This window comes from Cetorhinus maximus, chromosome 18 (genome assembly GCF_964194155.1).
Source record: "Cetorhinus maximus chromosome 18, sCetMax3.hap1.1, whole genome shotgun sequence".
NCBI lineage: Eukaryota > Metazoa > Chordata > Chondrichthyes > Lamniformes > Cetorhinidae > Cetorhinus > Cetorhinus maximus.
The window spans coordinates 63,221,598-63,243,946 of NC_135896.1; the positions used below are offsets into that span (position 1 = coordinate 63,221,598).

At 45.3% G+C, this 22,349-nt stretch overlaps 1 protein-coding gene across 21 annotated transcripts in view; it reads left to right on the plus strand.

The window, feature by feature from the left end:
- mipol1 (mirror-image polydactyly 1) overlaps positions 1-22,349 on the plus strand; it is a 379,557-nt gene that overhangs the window by 344,210 nt on the left and 12,998 nt on the right. For 20 of the 21 annotated variants that reach the window (XR_013579490.1, XR_013579491.1, XM_078562782.1 and 17 more), the window contains one exon: positions 8,054-8,284. The exons of the other annotated variant lie outside the window; for it this stretch is intronic. Coding sequence is in view for 18 of the 20 variants with exons in the window: in XM_078562782.1 (XP_078418908.1) it covers positions 8,054-8,284 (231 nt within the window). In the remaining 2 variants the exon portion in view is untranslated. The remainder of the gene's footprint in view (positions 1-8,053; positions 8,285-22,349) is intronic. 21 annotated transcript variants of the gene reach the window in all.

A 22,349-nucleotide genomic window follows, 5' to 3' on the forward strand; every position in this document is an offset into this window, starting at 1 on the left:
ATTTGGCTGTTGCTGCTTTCCCCTGAGAGGCCATTCCCCTCAACAGTATCCAAAGCGGTATATCTGTTTTTCAGGGGAATAGCCACAGGAGATTCTTGAACTGCATGCCTAGTCCTCTTGCTCTGCCTGGTGGTCACCCATTCCCTTTCTGCCTGTGGACTCTTAGCCTGTGGTGTGACCACCTCTCTATACATGCTTTTCTACGATACTCTCCACCTCGCAGATGCTCCACGGTGTCCCCAGCTGCCGCTCCAGCTCCGAAACCCGGGCTTTCTGGAGCTGCAGCTAGAGAAACTTCCCGCACACATGCTGGCCCCGGGCACTGGAAATGTTCCTGGCTTTCCACATAGAGCAGGAGGAGCACACCACGGCTTTGAGCTCTCCTGCCATGACTTACTCTTTTAACTTAAATGAAACCTTTTGGAAGATATTTAATATCAAATAATATCAGTTACTCTAGGGTCCTTCTTCCCTGTTCCTTGTTGTTACAGAATATAGCCCTTGCAAACGATGAACCACAAAATAAGACCTTAAAAACTATAAAAAGTAGTAAATACTTACCCGAACATACTCATGGTACTCAAAGGATCACCTCATTCCCTACTCACCGAACTCCCAAAGCAGCATTCTAGTGCAGATTGTGATGTTGACTGCAGGACACTCTTCCCAGACTGCTTCACAGAGATGCTGACTGCAGGACACTCTTTGCAGACTGCTTCACCACAATGCTGACTGCAGGACACTCTTCCCAGACTGTACAGAATTCAATGAGTTGATTTTGATCAATGACTTCCAAATTCCTTTCAGTTCTTGTTGATGACATGAGGTGGTCTTCCAGCGCTTTCAGTATTTAGTTCACTGGTTGAGAACTTGCTTTTCAATGTCTCTAACAGTGGTTTTCCCCTTTTCCTTTTTACAGGGTTTCATCAGAGGGAGACCAGGTTATAGAAATATGAGACGAAAAAGCCAGCTAGCTATTCTTGTGGAATTACTGGAATCTTCCACATACAGGAGAAAGAACTTTTAGGTCTTGTTCCTTTCAGGCTAGGAGCTATTTGGCTGCACTGCTCTCACACAAAACCTGGTCAGCAGCCAATTAAACCTTGTTGCCAGACAGCTCCCTTGGTCCAGGACTCTTTTCTGGCACCATCCTGTCTTTCATGGCATACACTGTTCCAGGACTGCAACATTGTATATATCTCTCATCCTGTCCCAGTGAACATGTCTCTCAAACTACAGCCATTGCAGTCCCAATCCACAGTCCAACAGAAAATAAAAAGATATGTTCTTTACAACAGAACTACAGAAATAAAAGGATATGTTCCTTACTTACAATGGACAAAACAGAGGGTTTTAAAAATTGAGGTTGAAAAGCCAATGCAGTCAGATAGGGAGATCAATTGGGTAAGCTAAGACGCATTAAGTAAAAGTTTTAAAAAGTCAGCTCTTGCGTCAGCTCCCACACTGCCAGTCACTCTATATCACACCCATTCTCCAACAATTCCCATTCCTCAGTGAAACCAGGGCTGCAGTCAAAATTATTTAATTACCTAGGTCCCGGCATTTTCTTGCAGAAGCTAGAACATCTGCCATTGAATCATTGAATCATAGAATAGTTACAGCACAGAAAGAGACTATTTGGCCCATTGTGTCCATGCCAGCTCTCCAGAAAAGGAACTCCCCGTCTTTTTCCCATAGTTCTGCAAAATTTTCACTTCAGATAATTATCCAATTCTCTTTTGAAGACCTCAGTTGAATCTGCCTTCAGTACACACTCAGATTCTCATTCCAGTTCCTAACCAGACGCAGCGTAAAAAAATGTTAACTCATGGCACCTTTGCTTCTTTGGCCAATCACTTTAAATCGGTGTCCTCTTGTTCTCGAGCCTTCTCCCAATGGAAACTGTTTCTCCCTACCTACTCTGCCCAGACCCCTCAGAGGGCTGAGCGGATGATCCATCTCGGCCTCCTCCGGAGGTCCCCAGCATCACAAATGCCAGTCTTCAGCCAATTCGATTCACTCCACATGATATCAAGAAACAGCTGAAGGCACTGGATACTGCAAAGGCTTTGTGCCCTGACAATATTCCGGCAATAGTACTGAAGACTTGTACTCCAGAACAGCCCTGCCCCTAGCCAAGCTATTCCAATACAGCTACAACACTGGCATCTACCTGGCTATGTGGGAAATTGCCCAGGTATGTCCTGTATTCCAAAAGCAGGACAAATCCAACCTGGCCAATTACCGCCCCAGTCTACTCCCGACCATCAGTAAAGTAATGGGAGGGGTCATCAACAGTGCTATCAAGCAGCACTTGCTTAGCAATAAATGGCTCCCTGACGACCAGTTTGGGTTCCACCAGGGCCACTCAGCTGCTGACCTCATGACAGCCCTGGTTCAAATGTGGACAAAAAAGCTGAACTCCAGAGGTGAGGTGAGAGTGACTGCCCTTGACATGAAGATCGCATTTGATCGAGTGTGGTATCAAGGAGCCCTAGCAAAACTGGAGTCAATGGGAATCGGGGAAAAATCTCCAATGTTTGGAGTCATACCTAACGCAAAGGAAGATGGTTATGGTTGTTGGAGGTCATCCATCTCAGCTCCAGGACATCACTGCAAGAGTTCCTCAAGGTAGTGTCCTCGGCCCAACCATCTTCAGCTGCCTCATCAATGACCTTCCTTCCATGATAAGGTCAGAAGTGGGAATGTTCACTGATGATTGCACAATGTTCAGCACCATTCGCGATCCTCAGATACTGAAGCAGTCCATGTCCAAATGCAGCAAGACCTGGACAATATCCAGGCTTGGGCTGACGAGTGACAAGTAACATTCGTGCCACACAAGTGCCAGGCAATGACCATCTCCAACAAGAGAGAATCTAACCATCGCCCCTTGAAGTTCAATGGCATTACCATCACTGAATCCTCCACTATCAACAGCCTGGGGGGGTTACCATTGACCAGGAGTTGGTCTAGCCATATAAATACTATGGCTACAAGAGCAGGTCAGAAGCTAGGAATCCTGTGATGAATTACTCACCTCCTGACTCCCCAAAGCCAGTCCACCATCTACAAGGCACAAACAGGAGTGTGATGGAATACACCCCACTTGCCTGGATGAGTGCAGCTCCCACAACACTGAAGAAGCTGGACACCATCCAAGACAAAGCAGCCCGCTTGATTGGCACCACATCCACAAACACGCACTCCCTCCCTCCACCACCGATGCACGGTGGCAGCAGTGTGTGCCATCTACAAGATGCACTGCAGGAATTAACCAAGACTCCTTAGACAGCACCTTCCAAACCTAATACCACTACCATCTAGAAGGACAAGGGCAGCAAATAGATGGGAACACCACTACCTGGAAGTCCCCTCCAAGTCACTCGCCATCCTGACTTGGAAATATATCGCCATTCCTTCACTGTCGCTGGGGGTGAAAATCCTGGAACTCCCTTCCCAATAGCACTGTGAGTGTATCGACACCACATGGACTGCAGCGGCTCAAGAAGGCAGCTCCCCACCACCTTCTCAAGGGCAACTAGGAATGGACAATAAATGCTGGCCCAGCCAGTGATACCCGCATCCCGTGAATGAGTAAAAAAAATAAGGTCAGAGTAGGGGAACATGATAAAATTTTAAGAAAATAAAACAGAATAAAATTCTTTGTTTGTAGGCTTGCAGCATTCGTAACAAGATGGATGAATTTTGAGCACAATTTGAAATAAATAAATATGATGGCCATTACAGAGACATGGAGCAGAATTTACGTCCCACAGGCAGGCGCCAAATACCACGCGATGATGTCGGCTGAGCGTCCCGGGTGACATTATTGCACACTCGCGCCATATTTCGGTCGGCGGGAGCGAGTGGGTGCCAAAGCCACACCTGCCATTAATTAAAAGACCACTTAAGGCCAATTAAAAAGCCAATTAACGGTGATTTTTCGTTGCCCATGCAATTTCGCACTCGTCAGACGTGCAAAACTGGCAGGCGGCCAGCCGACACTTTCAAAATCCTCATCCACGGGCGGGATAAAAAGGGTGTGCAGCGTTGCCAGTGTCAGTAGTGGGGCTTTTGGTACATAGTTTGCTGCTCATGACTTATTGGTACTTAGCAGCTTCATCTCTGTTTGGGACTTCATTGTTAGTATTTCTAGGCTTCATTTCAGGTCGTCTTGTTGAATGCAAGGCCCCCAGAGGATTCAGACCATATGGACCCTTCTAGGTATCAGACAGCCTTCCGTTACCCTGGTAATGGAGATTGTGGCTTCCGCTGGAGGCAGCTGCTCTGAGGAGGAAGAGAGGGGCAGAAGGGAGAGGAGACCAGGTGATACAATGCAGCTTCCAGGGGAGGGACTTGTGGAAGGAGAGGTGCAGGCACAGGGCCAGGAGGTAGTCCAAGGCAGAAGGGGCTGCAGAAGACGCCGCTATCCTGCTACCAGGGTTTACAGGCAGCGATGGAGCTACCTCAATGTGTCTGAGGTGCAGTGCCGAAGGAGGCTTCGCCTCTCAAGGGGGACCGTGACCTCCATGTGTCAGATGATTGGGCCTGAAATCAGCTCTGACTGTGTGGGTGGACACCCCATGCCGATCGCTCTTAAGGTCACAACGACCCTCAACTTCAATGCCTCGGGCTCTTTCCAGGGATCAGCAGGGGATCTGTGTGGAGTCTCCCAATCAGCTGTCCGCAGTTGCGCCAAGCTGGTGACAGAAGCTCTGTTCAGGCGGGTACTGACCTTTATTCTTTACTGTATGGATAAGGCCAGCCAGGCTGAGCAAGCTAGAGGCTTCACAGTGATTGCAGGGTTCCCCCGCATCCAGGGTGCCATCAACTGCACACATGTGGCCATCGAGGCACCAGTGGGTCAGCTGGGTGCCTTCATTAACAGGAAGGGATTCCACTCCATGAATGTGCAGATAGTGTGTGACCACAGGATGCAGATTCTGCAAGTCTGTGCAAGGTACCCTGGCAGTTCCCATGACGTTTACATCCTGAGACACTCCCAGGTGCCGAGGCTCTTCAGTGCTCCAGCCCGACTGGATGGATGGCTGCTGAGTGACGAGGGCTATCCGTTGAAAAGGAAGCTCATGACGCCTCTCCGTCACCCAAGAACCGAGGCAGAGCAGCGTTACAATACAAGTGATGCCTCCACAAGTGCAGTGATAGAGAGGACCATAGGTCTTCTCAGGATGCGCTTCCGATGCCTGGACCATTCAGGGGGCGTCCTACAATACCCCCCGGAGTGGGTGTCACTGATAGACCATAAGACATAGGAGCAGAAATTAGGCCAATCAGCCCATCGAGTCTGCTCCGCCATTCAATCATGGCTGATAAGTTTCTCAACCCCATTCTCCCGCCTTCTCCCCGTAACCTTTGATCCCCTTACCAATCAAGAACCTATCTATCTTGGTCTTAAATACACTCAATGACCTGGCCTCCACAGCCTTCTGTGGCAATGAATTCCATAGATTCACCACTCTCTGGCTAAAGAAGTTTCTCCTCATCTCTATTCTAAAAGGTCTTCCCTTTACTCTGAGGCTGTGCCCTTGGGTCCTAGTCTCTCCTACTAATGGAAACATCTCCCCCACGTCCACCCTCTCCAGGGCCTTTCAGTATTCTGTAAGTTTCAATCAGATCCCCCCTCATCCTTCTAAACTCCATCAAGTATAGACCCAGAGTCCTCAAACGTTCCTCATATGTTAAGCCTTTCATTCCTGGGATCATTCTCGTGAACCTCCTCTGGACCCTCTCCAGGGCCAGCACATCCTTCCTGAGATACGGGGCCCAAAATTGCTCATAATATTCTAAATGTGGTCTGACCAGAGCCTAATAAAGCCTCAAGAGCACATCCCTGCTTTTATATTCTAGTCCTCTCGAAATAAATGCCAACATTGTATTTGCCTTCCTAACTACCGACTCAACCTGCAAGTTAATCTTAAGAGAATCCTAGACTAGGGCTCGCACAGTGGCTGCTTGCTACGCACTGCACAAACTGGCACTGGCAAGGGGGGACACACTGGAGGAAGAGGATCTTGACACAGCTGCACAGGGTACAGATGATGAGTTCAGTAGTGAGTCAGAAGAGGAGTATGGTGCGGAGAACGCTGAGGGCATGGAGGCAGACCTCAGTAACCTCCAGGGAGGCAGGGGCACCAGGGACGCCTTGAGCCAACGCTCCTTCAGCTAGGCTACCAAAGATCAGCTTCAACCTCACGCCAGGGCTGGCACCTCCATCCCAGATGTCTGAAATGACCATTACATTTGCACCCAAAGACCTGTGCAATAAAGTAACCAGCCATTCACATCCAGCATTACATACTGGCATACCCTGCACCAGGAAGAAAAAACTTAAAGCATACTCAAGTCATCAGAACCAAAGCAAATTTAATGTTATCATCACATTGAAATCATTACGACATTTCAATTACTGGTGTTGACGTCCACACCAGCAGACATATAAACCAAACATAAATGAACAGAAAATTAACTTACAGTCCCTCTCTTGCTCATGTTGCCTTAAACTTACATTTGCGAGTGCTGTGTCTTGGTACCCCGCCCCGCACCCCGCAACCACCCCCCCCCGGGGCCCCTCGCTGGCACCAGCATTGGAGGCAGCCTACTGGCTTTGGTGTCTTGTTGGCCTTGATGACCTTGGCGGTTGTCCTCTGGCCAGTGGAGCCTGTGCTGGCCCACCTGGGAAGAAACAGCCAGTGCCACAGCTGGCATCTCCCCAGTCATCGTAGCCTCATCAGATGCATGATCATGGCAGAGGAGCTGCTGCCATCATCCAGAGCGCCCTGTAAGGAGCCCGCAGAGATGACAAGCAGCTCATGAGGTCTCTCTGGACCTTCCTGCTCACCCATGGATGGACGGGCACCTAGCTGGGACACTGGGTGCCTCATCCATCTTCCACACTGGCACTGACCACCTGAGGTCATTGCCTGTGTGAGAGCTTGCAGGTCCGTGCACAACCCCTGATTCTGTCCCCAGAGCTGCCTCTCCGTGACAGTCGCCACTCTCTCAATGGAGGAGGCAGTGCGCTTGGCCATGAGGGGTCAACGCAGTGCTCATGGTCCGCATGGACTCCTCCACAAAGGAGTCCATGGCATGCAGACCCTCATGGATCTCCGCTAGTTCCTCCTGCACACCCCGCTGGGCACAACCAGCTTCTGCCGCTAATTGACGATTCCAGAGGCTCATCATCTGCCTGGTCCTCAGCAGTCCTCTGACTGCCGGCGCCCTGGGAACTCTCTGCCTCCGCTTGTACCTCAAGTGAGTGTGGTTCCCTCACCAATGTGCACTGACATTCTAGCCTCCGATTTAATGGCCACTAAGATGCTGGTATCTGCACTGGTGCCTGCTTCAGAGAGCGGGTGTGACGCAGGTGCAAGTGAAGCCCAGTGGTCCTCTGTTCACCTAGGAGAAAACTCGAAGTTCTCTATGTTCTAAGGCTCTGCTTTCTCATAACAACCTGTTCAGCATGTTTAGAAAGTGGGCGAGAGATCCAACAGATTTCAAACGTCTTCATCAAACCTGACTCACATAGTGTCAAGCCCAAGAGTTATGAGAATAGTATGTGCATCCAAAAAGGGACAGTTTCTTTAGAGTTATGCCTTTTGTTGACTTGCAATATATTCACAAAAGAAACCACAGTGTAAAACAAGATATGTAGAATCTAATAACAACTCTTATCTGATAATTTGTTGTTTATAAACATTTAAAGCTAAAGTTCCTCAAATACAAATTTTGCCTAAGTGATAAATAGATTAACTGAGTCGTCTTGAAGCATTACATTCAGTTTTTGATTGGAGTTTGTGATTAAAGCTTTTGTATCCAATGCAAGACAAGTTTCTCAAAAACTTGAGATATTTGAATTTCTCATTTATCATTAATTGTACAGTCAAATCAAAAGAACACTTCACTTGTCCATAATTTATATACATAACATCCTTTAACACTGATTTTTATAATTGTTGTAAAAATAATAGGTATCTATAAATAAGTTTAACAAAGTAAAGTTAACTTGTCATATTTATTTTTGCTCTTTCAGCTTACACAAGTCATTATCTCAAGAGGCTAGTCTCACAGACCAGTTCAACATTGCACTGGGCACTTATGATGATGCTTTACGTGCCAGCAAGGGTATTATGTCAGCCACACACTACCAAAATGAGGATCTTGCAAACCAGTTACAACTGGCTGTGGCAGAGCAGGTGAACATGGGGATTAAACTACAGCAAGCCTTGGAAGCCAAAAATGAACTAAATGAAAAAGTTCAGAAGTAAGTGAATGCTTTGAAAATATTTTAATAAATGAAAATATACTTTTCTTCATCCTTAATTCTTCTGGTTTGCTTTTTGATTGTGTTTAAAACAAGTTTTAAAAAATACAGAAATTCTGCATTTTCTTTTAATAGCACATGTTTTCTAAAGGATCTACTGGCACTCAAAGCAACATGACATTTTCAGTATAAAGCTTGACTGAGTTGATAGTACTCTTGCCTCTAAATCAGAAGTTTGCATTCTAGTTCTACAACTGGACCTAAGAAAATAATCTAAGCTGATACTACAAAATACTGCTGAGGGCTTGCTGCATTGTCAGGTATTCAATGAATGTAAAGTACTTTGGTACATCCTGTGTCTGTGCCTCATGATTTTAATATTTTACTTAACTAGCTCTGTTCAGTTGTGGATAGTCAAAGGAAAAGAACCCTTCACCTGTTCATAATTTATATGCCCAATGCCTTTTAAGCACAGACTTTTTTATTTGCTCTTAATATTATTATTACACAAAAATAATTTAAGTTCAATTAAGCTTTAAAATAAAACAAGTAAGTGAAAGGCACTTCAACAATGTGAGTACCTTTTACATGTTATCACCTGAATGTAATGTTTAATTGAGATCCTGTCTGCAAGTGATGTTAGAATGGCACCGTCTAAAGAGTCAGGAGTTCCCGCCAACATTCAACTCAACCAATGTCCCCAAATCCAAATTAATTAGGCATCCACCTCGTTGCTGTTTGTAGATCTTGATGTGTTAAATTAACTGACACATATGTCTACATAATAACAGACTTCAAAGTAATTCAATATATGTGAAGCACTTTGAGATATTTCTGCAAAATAGAATAAAGCACTATATTATTCATTGTTATGACTATCTTTCATGGAAATACTTGTTCTAGTTTTATTTTGTTTTAGATTTTAAAAATCTGGAAATTTTCATTGTCACCTTTGCAATGTTCAGAGAATAGTATAAAATAAATCAGAGAAAATGGTATTTTCATTACAATGTTGGTTTTACAGTCTCTCAATCTCAAAGAACAAAACATTTATGACTTTGTGGAGGGAAAAATCACCTCTATGCTATTCTGACAGTAGCCCAGAACTGATTTGTATTTTCTGGCGACCTTGGGGCTTAGAAAGCAGTTATTGGCAATTTTGAAAGTTAATTTTGGAGTGAGACCTACTGACAGTGCTGTAATTTCCATCTAGGACTTTCTCAAAGTGAGGACAGTGATGCTGCTGGGAGATAATTAAAGTAAATGTCAGGGTAGGGGAACAGCACTTGGGGTGCCAAATACCTAAGATTTGATCTCCAATTGTATCAAGGGTAGTTAATGATGTGTTAAGAGTTGTATCTGTTGCCAGCCTACAGCCTGAAGAAACTTTGGTTCCAGAACAGCTTTTAAAGTGGCTCTTCTTTTGCCTTGCCCTGGATGGAGCTGGCCTCATCACTTAGATATGAGGGCCACTAAGCTGTTTTTATTCCCAATCACAGGAAATGGTTTTGAGTACCAGTTTTGCATTTACCAATGAGAATTCTGTTTTCTATTTCAAATTGGAGGAGGAGAAGCAGTACAGCATGGATGAAAGGAGTGAAGCAGCATGATGAGCAGGAGGCACTACAATATATTACAGCCCCATAAGAAAATTACAGGCCACACAGATCCTGTGAAGATCTCAGTGAAGACCTCTGTCAGAAGAGTGTACCTCACCAAAGATGCAATAGGAGAGCTCTACTTTATGAAGACCTGTGGGTCATCTACCCTGTCAGCTTTGTGTATTGCTATGAAAGTGACAACTCAGCTACATTTTAATCAAAGGTTTGAGAGGGTCACCTGGGGTAGCTTTTCAGAAAGTATTGGTCAGGTAACTAACACGCTTTAGGAGCTGGGGCATTCAACTGGTTTGATATGTTAGGGGTAAATTTCCCAAATACAGAGTGCGTTAGATGGCATGCACATAACATTTTGTGCTCCGACATTTGACCTTATCATCTTACATCCAGCTCTTGCTGAGCTCTGCGTGAAAATAATCAAGACAGAAATAAGAATTGGATCTCTTGTGGTGACATGGCTTACCTCTTGCTGCCATGACCCCTTGAACAGTTTCTCCCTGTCTACTCTGCCTAGACCCCTTATGATTTTAACACGTCTTTCAAGTTTCCTCTCAACCTTCTCTTTAAGGAGAACAACCCCAGCTTCTTAATTTATCCATGTAACTGAAGTCTCTCTCAAACATACAAATTAGGAGCAAGAATAGGCCGTTCACCCCCCTCAAGCCTGCTCTGCCATTCAATAAGATCATGGCTGATTTGACTGTGGCCTCAAACTCCAGTTTCCTGCCTACCCCTGATACCTTTTGACTCCCTTGTTGGTTAAGAATTTATCTACCTCTGCCTTAAAAATATTCAATGACCCTGCCTCAGCCACTCTCCAGGGAAGATAGTTCCACAGACTCACGATCCTCTGAGAGAAAAAAACTCTCCTCATCTCCATCTTAAAGGGAGACCTCTTAATTTTTAAACCGTGTCCCATAGTTCTCAGAAGGGAAACATCCTTTCAGCATTCACCCTGTCAAGTCACCATATCTTTATATGTTTTAATAAGATCACCTCTCATGCTTGCAAACATTAATGGATACAGACCCAACCTGTTCCACAAACCTTTTCTGCGTGGGAGGAGGTAGCAGAGATCGTGAGCTTCCACGATGTGGTGCTGCGCTCATGCACCCAGTGCCGCAAGCGCTTCAACGACCTGCTGCACACGGGAAGGGTGAGTCGTATTCTGGCATTGTTCACTTCGCCCATCATGTAAGCTTCTTCCCTGCTGGCGCCCCACCCATATCTGAGTGGCCTAAGTGCAATGAGTCATACACAGCATGTGTCCATAGCTGGGCGGCCCAGCAGATATTCCCTATGCGTTCGTCAGCCTGAGAGGGTGGTGGTGAGATGGGTTCTGCACCCGCAGCATGTGGTGGACTGACACCCACATGATTGTGGTGGGGGCAACCTGGACGATCTACACCCAGGTGCACTGCTCGAACTCCAGGTTATGTCGAAGTCAGGGTGATGACATGGTGGGAGGGGATCTTCAATGTGGCGTGGCACAGATGGGTCTGCTGCCCTCTGCACTCCACGTCATTGTACCTCCTTGCAACGGCAGGTACAACTGTGTTCCCAACTGTGATGAAGGCAGCATGTGGCCAAGCGGCGGGGGAAGGACACACCAGGCATATTTGTGTGAGTGCTGGCCGGCAGCAGGGGAAGGATGCACTGCACCCCTGCAATGGGCAACCAGGAGGTTGACAGTACAAGTATCATTTATCAATGCTATTATTTCATTTCCAAGAGAAAAATTCTCTCAACAATGCCGAGCGGCTGAGGACTGGTGGTGGGCCAGGCCAGATTTTGCTGCTTAGCCGTTTTGAGCAGGAGGCCTTCAACCTGGAGAGGTGCCATGTGCCCAGGTCCACTGGAGCCGGAGAGGCTGGGGTTCCACGGGAAGGTATGTATGACCAGCACTCATGTCACCAGTAGTCTCCTAACATCCACGGCAGCGCTGATTGTTGAGTGAGTGACGTAACGAACATGGCTTGTCCATTGCGTGTGGAACGATGAGCGCATGATGATCCGGGGGACAGGCATGTACATTGACATTGCCCGCAGGCTAACTGAACAAATGCCCTTACACTTCCTTTCAGCATTTGCGGCACAGGGCCGAGACCCGGAGCAGCAGGGGCCCCCTCTGACGCCTGAGGGGCATGAAGTTGCACCGTCAGAAGCGTCACACCATCTCTGCCAGGCAGGCACCAGCGCAGATACTAACACCTCGGTGGGCATCATATCTTCGGCTAGTGTCCCAGGTCACAGCGGTGAGGGTACTTCACTGTCGCTGGAGGAGCTGGCGGAGACAGAGAGTGCCGATGGCACCCACAGTCAGAGGACTGCAGGGGCCCGGGCACATGCTCAGTCCGTCGCTGATGATGAGCCTCTGGAGTTGTTGGCAATGCAGCCAATTGATGAGATGCGGCCGGGTGTGCGGGACCATCTGGTGGAGATACATGAGGCTGTGCTTGGCTTGGTGTCAGTGGTGGAGGAGTCTACGCAGACCTTAGCCAATGCATTGAGCCTCATGGCTGAGCACCAAGCTTCCTCCATGGAGAGAGTGGTGCTCTCATGGAGAGGCAGCTCCAGGGACAGGATCAGGGGATCCTGGCGTTGCGCTTGGACCTGCAATCCCTCATAGGGGCAATGACCCCATATGGTCAGTGCCCGTGTGGGCACCAGGTATCTCACCTTGGTGCCCATCCATCTACGGTGAGCAGGGAGGGCCGAACAGACCTCACATTGGTGGAGCAGCTGCCTGTCATCTCTGTGGGCTCCTCTCAAGGCGCTCTGGATGAGGGCGGCAGCTCCTCCGCCCCTCTGCCAGTGACTGCGGCACTCAATAAGGCTGCGACAACTAGGGAGATGCCAGCTGCAGAGCTGGCAGCTTCCTCCCAGGCAGGGCCAGCGCAGGCTTGATTGGCTAGAGGACGTCCGCCAAGGTCATCGAGGCCAACAGGACATCAGAGAGAGCAGGCTGACTCAATGCCAGTGCCAGCGAGAGGGCACCACAACGACGTAGCACCTGCAAACGTAAAACGAAGGCACCTTAGGCACACCCCGGGTTCATCACTGGTGGTTTTTTGTTGGCCCCCCTGTGAGTTCCTTCTGATTGTGTGTGAAGTGCAATACCATTTTATTTCTGTTATGTCAAGAGACTTCTGTTACAGCATTAAATTTATGTCGTCTAAAATGGCTGGGGGTGTCTCTTTTCTTGGGCAGGTGCATGGATTCCTGAACTTTGATGAGTGATTTGTGTGTTATTTACATTTATTGACTAGGCCCATCATCAATGCTCCTATCCGGACAGATTTTGCACTAAGGTCTCCAGGATGGACACTGGGGAAATAGACACTGGAGAGGCTACAGGCCAGGCTTGTGTTGGAGATCCATATGTGCTGTGCTAGCTAAAGGTTCCTTGGATTAGAGCGTCCTGGGTGTCCCTGCCTCCCTGGAGTATGCCCGGGTCAGCGTGTGCCCCCTCATCATTTCCCTGTGCATTCTCAACCTTGGACTCACTGTTGGACTCATCGTGTTCAGCTGTAGCCACTCCTTCTACATCTTCTCCATCCACAGTGTCCCCCCCTTTGCAGCGCAAAATTGTGGTGAGCGCAGCATGCAACCACTATCAGTGACACTCAATCTGGAGAGCACTGCCATGCGCCCCTGGAACAGTCCAGGCATCTGAAGCGCATTTTGACCGATGGCTCTCTCCAACACAGCTCTTGTGGAGGCGTGACTTCTATTATACTGCTGCTCAGCCTCTGCTCTTGGATTGCGGAGGGGCGTCTTGAGCCACCTTCTGAGGGGATAGCTCTTGTCACCCAGCAGCCATCCATCCAGCCAGGCTGGAGCACTGAAGAGCCCTGGAGCCTTTGAGTGTCTGAGGATGTTGGCATCGTGGGAGCTGTCTGGGTACCTTGCGCAGACTTGCAGGATCTGCATCCCGCGATCACACACTATCTGCACGTTCATGGAGTGGAAGCCCTTCCTGCTAACAAAGGCACCAGGCTCACCTGCTGGCGCCTTAATGTCCACATGTGTGCTGTTTATAGCACCCTGGACACAGTTAGCTGAGATCTCTGGACCAATTATCTGACAGATAGTGTTGACTGTCTCCCATGTCAGATGGAGCCTTCTTCAGCACTGCACCTCAGACATAGGCAGGTGCTTTGCCTTCTGTATACCCTGGCAGCAGGATAATGCCTTCTTCTGTGGCCCCTTGCACCTTGGACTACCTCTTGGTCCTGCACCCCTTGTGCTTGCGCCTGCCCTCCCAAAGGTGACTCCCCTGCAGGCTGAATGTGCATACCTGGCCTCCTCCCCCTTCTAGCCCACCCTTCCTCCTCAGATGAGGGGCCTCCAGTGGAGAGATCATCTCCCATTCCCAGGCTGAGGGAGGCTTCCTGAAACCTACAGGCCCCAAAACAAATCCTCACTGAAAAGTACTGACCTGAAGGTTATGAGTCCAGTCCAAGCAGCTGCTATGCGTTTGCAACTTTTCCACCTCACACAACAAATTTCACTAACTTCTGAGTAGTAACTTTTAAATGTTTGGATTTGCAAACCCACTGAGCCCTCTTCTCCCGGCCGAGGATGAGCTTCATGCAAATTTCTGATACCCGCCTGCCCGTTATGCCTGTGCGATTAGCCGAATATCACACAGGTGCCTTAAAATCCAGGTCAGTTGGAGCATCAAGGGCCTTAAGTGGCCCGTTAATTAATGGCAGCCGCGCAATGGACACTGTCGCATACCCGCCCACTGAAATATCAAAATAGCGCGTGGTGACATCGGGGCACCCGCCCGAGGTCACTGTGTGTCATTTTACGCGTCAGCGTGCGGATCCCACCCCCCGCACACCGACGGAAAAATCCTGCCCATAGAGAAGGTGTTCCACTTTAGGGTGAAACCAAAGCTAGGGGCTTATAGTATGATACGTAATAAATAGAATGGAAAATTTCAGAGCAACTTCTTTGCCCTGAGAGTGGTTAGAACGTGGAACTCTACTACATGGAGCAGTTGAGGCAAATAGCATAGATGCACTCAAGGGGAAGCTAGATATGCACAAGGGAAAAATGATTGGAAGGATTTGTTGATGGGATTAGGTTAAGAGGAGGCTTGTATGGAGCAAAAACGTCAGCATGGACCTTTTGGGTTGAATGGCCTGTTCTATGCTGTCAATATTTGTAATGCTTTATAACATAGAAACATTTAGCCACAGCAGCCTGTTCTACCATTCAATCAGATCATGCACCTCAATGTCGTTTACCCACCTTTGATCCATATTCCTTGGTATCAGTGTTCCCTTTAAAATTTATTTTTTTTGTGCACAGACCTTTTCCGTGTGCATTCCCTTAAAAAAATTTCCTGTGACCACATAAATAAAATTTGTAACGAGACAAGGTCTACACAGTACCTTCTGGGCTGCTACATGGCCATGTATGCACACAGCTTAGTGAGGAAACCGTTTGGTACCCTTACCTAACTAAAATGAATGATCTCAGTCTTGCATTTCAGTTGACCTAGCATTTTGGTGAATGAGGTCCAGCTTTCCAATACCCTTTGTATAAAAGAGAACTTCCTTATTTCACTCCTAAATGGTCTGGCTCTAATTTTAAGATCGTACCCCCTTGTTCTGGATCCCCCCAACCAAAGGAAATAACTTTTCTATCAAATGTCTTTAACTTTTAATACCTCAATTACATCACACCTCAATCTTCTAAACTCAAGAGAATACCATCGAAATATGTGTAAATTGTTCTAATAAAATAACTCCTTAAGCCAAGGGATGAATCTGCGCTGTATGCCAAGGCCAGTATATCTTTGCTGTGTTGAGGTGCCCAAAACTGAGTGCGGTACTCAAAATGTCATCTGATCAAGGCTCTGTACAACTCAAGCATCCTCTCCCTGGCTACTTGCCAGCAAGTCTTTCCTTGGTACTGGCTGGCAGGTTCCATCCATTTACAACAGGCATCTAATTGGCAGCATGCAACTGAGATTCTGGTGATAAAATAACGCTAGGTTGGAAATCTGGGTCTGCAAGTGAATTTAGCTTTGTTAGAAGCTAAGTACAATGTGTATACTTGTTATATATTCATATCGCTATCTATGTGTGCTTCTAATAGATTCCTCACTGAGCAGGCAGATTATTTTAATTGGCAATATCTTAGGTGATAACATTCTATCTACTGAGGATCTTTATTTTAGTTTTCCAGTGGTTTTAACCATGTTCTTCAGCGTAACCTTCTTTGATATGCGCTCTTCAATATAAGCAATAGCTTGATTGAATTCTAATAGAATATTATATAGCAGAATGCAGTATATCTTTCTCTCTTGTGCTTAAGTGTTAAATAATTGCCTCGGTGGAGTGCATAGAGGAAAATTAGACAAGCTCAATGATAGGTATGTGATCCTTTTTGCCCAATTTTCCTCTATGCACTCTACTGAGATGATATTTAACACCCAAGTGAAAGAGAAAGGAACATCTACCAAACAAGTAAATAAGTTTTGCTGTTCTGTGTTCTGGCCTTAACCACTCTGAAAAGTGGTGTGTTCAGCTTGTACTTGCATGTGAGAGACCTTTTCAAAAGACATACACCATGTTTGCCTATGTTATTTATCTAGGTTTTTTTTCCTTACTGGTCACAGCACATACAGGATTCAGGCCAGTTACTGCAAGTTGTTTTTGCATGTCCTATAAAATACTCGACTGTGGCTAATTTTCAGGTCTCATGGGACAAGAGATACACATAGTTCTGGAAGAGCTTGGATGGGAACCAGTCTTACTCAATCAAATTATTTCTTATTGATCAATGAATGTATCAATTCACTCTATTCAATTCAAACATCCTATATAAGGGGCACTTAATATAATTAATATAATTGAGAGTGATTGAGTAATACATGTTTGTTTCAATATATCTTCAAAGGATTTTGAATGATACATGAGGCTGTCTTTATCTCACTCTGAAACCTTTATGATATAAAGTTATTCGGAGTCTTTGTGGTAGATTTGAGTACAGGAGTAAAGATGTATTGCTGCAATTGTATAGAGCCCTGGTGAGACCGCACCTGGAGTATTGTGTAGTTTTGGTCTCCTTATCTAAGGAAGGATATACTTGCCATAGAAGAAGTGCAACAGAGGTTCACCTGACTAATCCCTGGGATGGTGGGTTTGTCTTATGAGGACAGATTGAGGAAACTGGGCCTATATTCTCTAGAGTTTCAAAGAATAAGAGGTGATCTCATTGAAACTTACAAGATTCTTGCAGGGCGTGAGTCTAGAACCAGGGGACACAGTTGCAGAATAAGGGTCAGGCTATTTAAGACTTAGTTGAGGAGGAGTTTCTTCACTCGGAGGGTGGTGAACGTTTGGAAGTCTCTACCCCAAAAGGCTGTGAAAACTCAATCATTAAGCATATTCAAGACAAATTGATAGATTTCTTGATACAAGTGACATCAAGGGACATGGGGGGAAATGCTGTAGAGGTAGATAATCAACCATGATCTGTTTGAATGGCAGAGCAGGCTCAGCGGACCAATTGGCCTCCTCCTGCTCCTATGTTCCTAATTTTGGCACATAAGAATTGAATGATCATTTCGAGGATCAAGTTTATGTTGAGAGTTAGTGCAGAAATGTGTTGCTGTGGCATTTCAAAGTAAATAGAAAACCTTTTAATGACTGTAAGTTTAAGTTGGCCTGAGAAATCTTGTTGCAATCGTATAGCACCTGAGAAGATACACAACACCTTAGTTTATTACCTCATCTGTAGGTAGGAACATAGGAAATAGAAACAGGAGTAGGCCATTCAGCCCCTCAAGCCTGCTCTACCTTTCAACTAGATCATGGCTGATCTTCTACCTTAATCGCCATTTTCTTTTTTTTATTCGTTCATGGGATGTGGGCGTTGCTGGCTAGGAATGCATTTATTGCCCATCCTTAATTGCCCTTGTTCAGAGGGCATTTAAGAGTCAACTACATTGCTATGGGTCTGGAATCGCATGACCGGGTAAGGATGGCAGATTTCCTTCCCTAAAGGACATTAGTGAATTAGATGGGTTTTTCATCAGAAGGGTGGTCATCATCAGACTTTTAATTCCAGATTTTTATTGAATTCAAATTTTACCATCTGCTGTGGTGGGATTCAAACCCAGGTGCCCAGAGCGTTACCCTGGGTCTCTGGAATACTAGTCCAGTGACAATACCACTATGTCACTGCCTCCCCAGCTTATCCCACACTATCCCCATATCCCTTGATATCTTTAAAATCTAGAAACCTATCAATCTCTGTCCTGAATATACTTAATAACTTTGCCTCCGCAGCCCTCTGGGGTAGCAAATTGCAAAGATTCACCACCCTCAGAGTCAAGAAATTCCTCCTCATCATAGTCCTAAATGGCTTACCCCTTATTCTGAGACTCTGTCCCAGGTTCAAGAGCCCCCGATCAGGGGAAACATCCTTCCTGCATCTACCCTGTCAAGACCTGTGTGAATGTTGTGTGCTTCAATTAGATCACTGTAGAATAAGGTCTGGCATAGAAGGGGTTATTGGCCCAGTCTCCTAATTTCTCTCCTCATAGGACAATCCCACCATCCCAGGGATCAGTCTGGTGAACCTTCATTTCACTCCCTCTATGGCAAGTATACCCTTCCTTAGGGAAGGAGACCAAAACTGTGTACAATATTCCAGGTGCAGTATCACCAAGGCTCTATACAATTGCAGCAAGACTTATTTATTCCTGTACTCAAATCCTCTTGCAATTAAGGCTAATATATCATTTGTCTTCCTAACTGTTTGCTGCACCAGCATATTAGCTTTCAGTGACTTGTGAACAAGGACACCCAGATCCCTTTGGACATCAACACTTCACAATCCCTCACCATTTAAGAGACACTCTGCATTTCTGTTTTCCCTCTCGAGTGGATAACTGCACATTTTTCCACATTATATTCCATCTGCCATGTTCTTGCCCATTCACGTAGCCTGTCTAAATCCTCTTGAAGCCGCTTTGCATCTTCCTCACAACTCACATTCCTACCTAGTTTTATGTATCTCTACCAATGCAGTACTTAGTACATTAAACTGTTAGCCTAAATTACATTCTCAAGTCCTAGAGTGGGGCTTGAACCCACAATCTTCTCATTTCTGGTTGAGTAGGCTCCCATCAGATTTTACAGAGGACTGGTGCTTTTTTGGAGGAAATTCAGATGCAAATTTTTAGCCATGGATTTGAACAATGGTCTCTAACTGATTGTACTCCTTTTACCACTCCAAAATGGGTGGCAGTTCAACAACTTATATTTATATTGTGCCTTCAACATAAAACATTCCAAGGCACTTCAGGCATGTTAAAGCAAAGTATGATACCAAGCCACATAAAGCTTTATTACATGACCAAAGTTTGGTCAGAAAGAGATTTTAAGGAGTGCCTTAAAGGAGGAAAGAAAGTTAGAGAGTCTAAGAGGTTTAGGGATGGAATTCTAATGCTTTAGGTCCTGGGCAACTGAAGGCATAATCACCAATGGTGGAGAAATTATAATCACGGATACTCAAGAGGCTAGAATTGAGATGAAATTTCAGTCCATACTGTCTGGCCTATGAGATTTGTTAATTCCATATCCCCTTAATTTACTAAGTACCCTGCCATGAGTTCAAAATCCTGTGGAATGTTGTTTGTACTATAAAAATTGAATAGCAAATTAGTATTATCCCCTCTAGCAAATATTCTTTTCATGTTTCAAGTATTTTATCTCGTTTAACTTCACTGGCATTTTTATTTTGTTAGAATTCTAACTTCCTCTTAAGGTCAAAATAGTTTGCTTATGCTCGTGGTCAGTCTGCCAACTGTATTGTTCAAGTTTTAAAAAAAATGATGTTTTAAGGGTTGTAAACTTGACAACAGCAATAATGTAATTGCTATCAGCACAAGGTGAAAAGAAATGTTTTGTAGCATTTTGTGCCATTACCAGCCTATGCTAACAGTTTTCTACTACTCTTTTGGCACCAGCGTACTTTAAATATCAGCATAACACCAGCTCCGACGAGTAATTGCTCTGGTGGTTTGCATAGGTTGTGAGATTTAATACCAATCACAGTAAAGTTAGTATACTTTGATCTGTTCACCAAGAAAATAATAAATGAGAAATTGGATGCCAAAGTGACCTTTTTTCATTCGCAAAGTATTACAAATAATACTTGTCAAAGTTTGCATTATATTGAGAAAATGTTCAGTAAACTTTTTAAATTTGTGAAAATTAACAATTTCTTCTTTCACTGTTTGCTGTAGTTCAACAGCCTGTTCTGGAAAACAATAAATGGAATGTGTAACAAGTATTTTCAGTGAATCAGGGAACTAACAAAAGGGTTTGGTATTAGCCTTCAGTATTGATTATCCACAGTCCATTAGAAGATATACGAGTGCTATTGGCATAAGTGGCATGAAGTCTGAAAATTCCTATTCATAATCACGTCTGCAGCTTAGAGCTAGGAAAACCAGTGCTGTAATCTTTCAGGGGTATCTAGGGAGTTTTGCAACAATAGTGTGCCTTTGCTTCAATGTCATACATATGTATTTCTTTATTCTTTACTTGTGTATGTGCACATACATCTGTGAAATAATGTATATATATTTAAATTTTTATCAAATATCAAGGAATGAACTACAATAAAAGGTTAGAATTGCAGCATTTCTGCAGTGTTGTTGATAATTAAGCATACCCTCCGTAGCTCTCTGAGCACTGCTAGTTGAATCTGTAAAGGGTCACGTAAGGGTTCTTAGCACAGAGTAAATAGACTTTCTACAAACTCAGCTGCTTGATCTGTTTGCTGGTTGAATTAGTAGGAGGGGTGGATAGGCATGGGTGCTGGAAAGACAGAGAGGTTTCTACAGCTTTTTTAGATAAAGCAATAGTATTGTGCTCAAAGTCTTTACAAAATTGTTTAGTTTTGCTGCAGAGGTTTGACTTCAAGTATCCTGGCAACAGGATCATTACAAGATGGCCACAGCCAGAGTGAAGGACAAAATTTTAATTGTGTGTGTGTTTTTGTTTTTTAAAACCAGAACTTAACCTAAGACCATTGTTAGGGTTAAAAGCAGTTAATACAGCAATTTTATATTTTGTTTCATTTTTGCACTTTGAACATTGACAATATACCACCTCTAATCACTTCCTCTCCTTGCTGCACGCCACCAATCCCACAATCCTCACCATCTGTTCCTGGAGAAAATTCCACTCCCACCAACTACCTTTACCTCTGTTGCCCTGATACACAGCTTTCTTAGTTCTGCCATTGTCAGCACCAGGTCCTTATCACCCTTGCCATTCCTTTCTCACCCTCATGCCCTCAAGTCTGAGTTATGCAGACTTGAGTGCACCTGACACATGACTGGTCGGGCTCCCCAGGATGTGTTGGGCGAGTTGGACCATGTTCAACAATCCCATATCTCCATTTCCACAGGCAAATCCTATGGTATCTCCAGGATCATCCTGGAGAATAACAGTATTTCCTGGTTCTTTCCAACAAACCAACTTCTCTGAACCCATTTTCCTGCACTTTTCAACTTCACCTTCAAAGCCAACTGTGAGAAGTTTGTGACATTTTAAATGTCAAGATATATCTATTTATATGGCCCTGGTCCTCCATCCAGCTGTTCCCTTGCTACATACAGTTATGATGCTTTAATGTCCTGTCTTCTCCTGTCCTTGATCAAACCTCATGCTCATCTCTCATTCCAGCCCTGATGCCAGATGTAGTATCTCCATCATGCTATTTGACACCAACCAAAAACTCCATCCCTATGCCCCAAAAAATAACAAAATTTCTTAGCTGCTCATACAAGATAAATGTATTCTGTTTTCTTCTCAGTTGCTTTTTTAAAAAACTTTACACAGGTTGTGGATGTTGATGGCTAAGCCAGAATGTATTGCCCATCCCTAATAGCCCTCAAGAAGGTGGTGGTGAGCCACCTTCCTGAACTGCAGCAGTCCATGTGGTGCAGGTACACCCACAATGCTGTTAGAGAGGGATTTGCAGGATTTTGGCCCTGTGACAGTGTGATATAGTTCCAGGTCAGGATGGAGGGGAACTGGCAGGTGGTGATGTTTCCATGCATCTTCTGCCCTTGTCCTAGGTGGTAGAGGTCATGCGTTTGGAAAATGCTGTCAAAGGGGCCTTGATGAGGTGCTGCAATACACCTTGTAGATGGTACACACTGCTGCCACAATGCATTGGTGGTGGAAGGAGTGAATGTTGAAGCTGGTGGATGGGGTGCCAATCAAGCAGGCTGCTTTGTCCTGGACTGTGTCAAGCTTCTTAAGTGTTGTTGGTACTGTGGTGTGTTGAGTGTTGTCCATCACACTCCTGACTTGTAGCCTTATAGATGTGATGGTGTACAGCTTTGGGAAGTCAGGAGGTGAGTTACTCTCTGCAGAATTCTTAGCCTCTGACCTGTATTT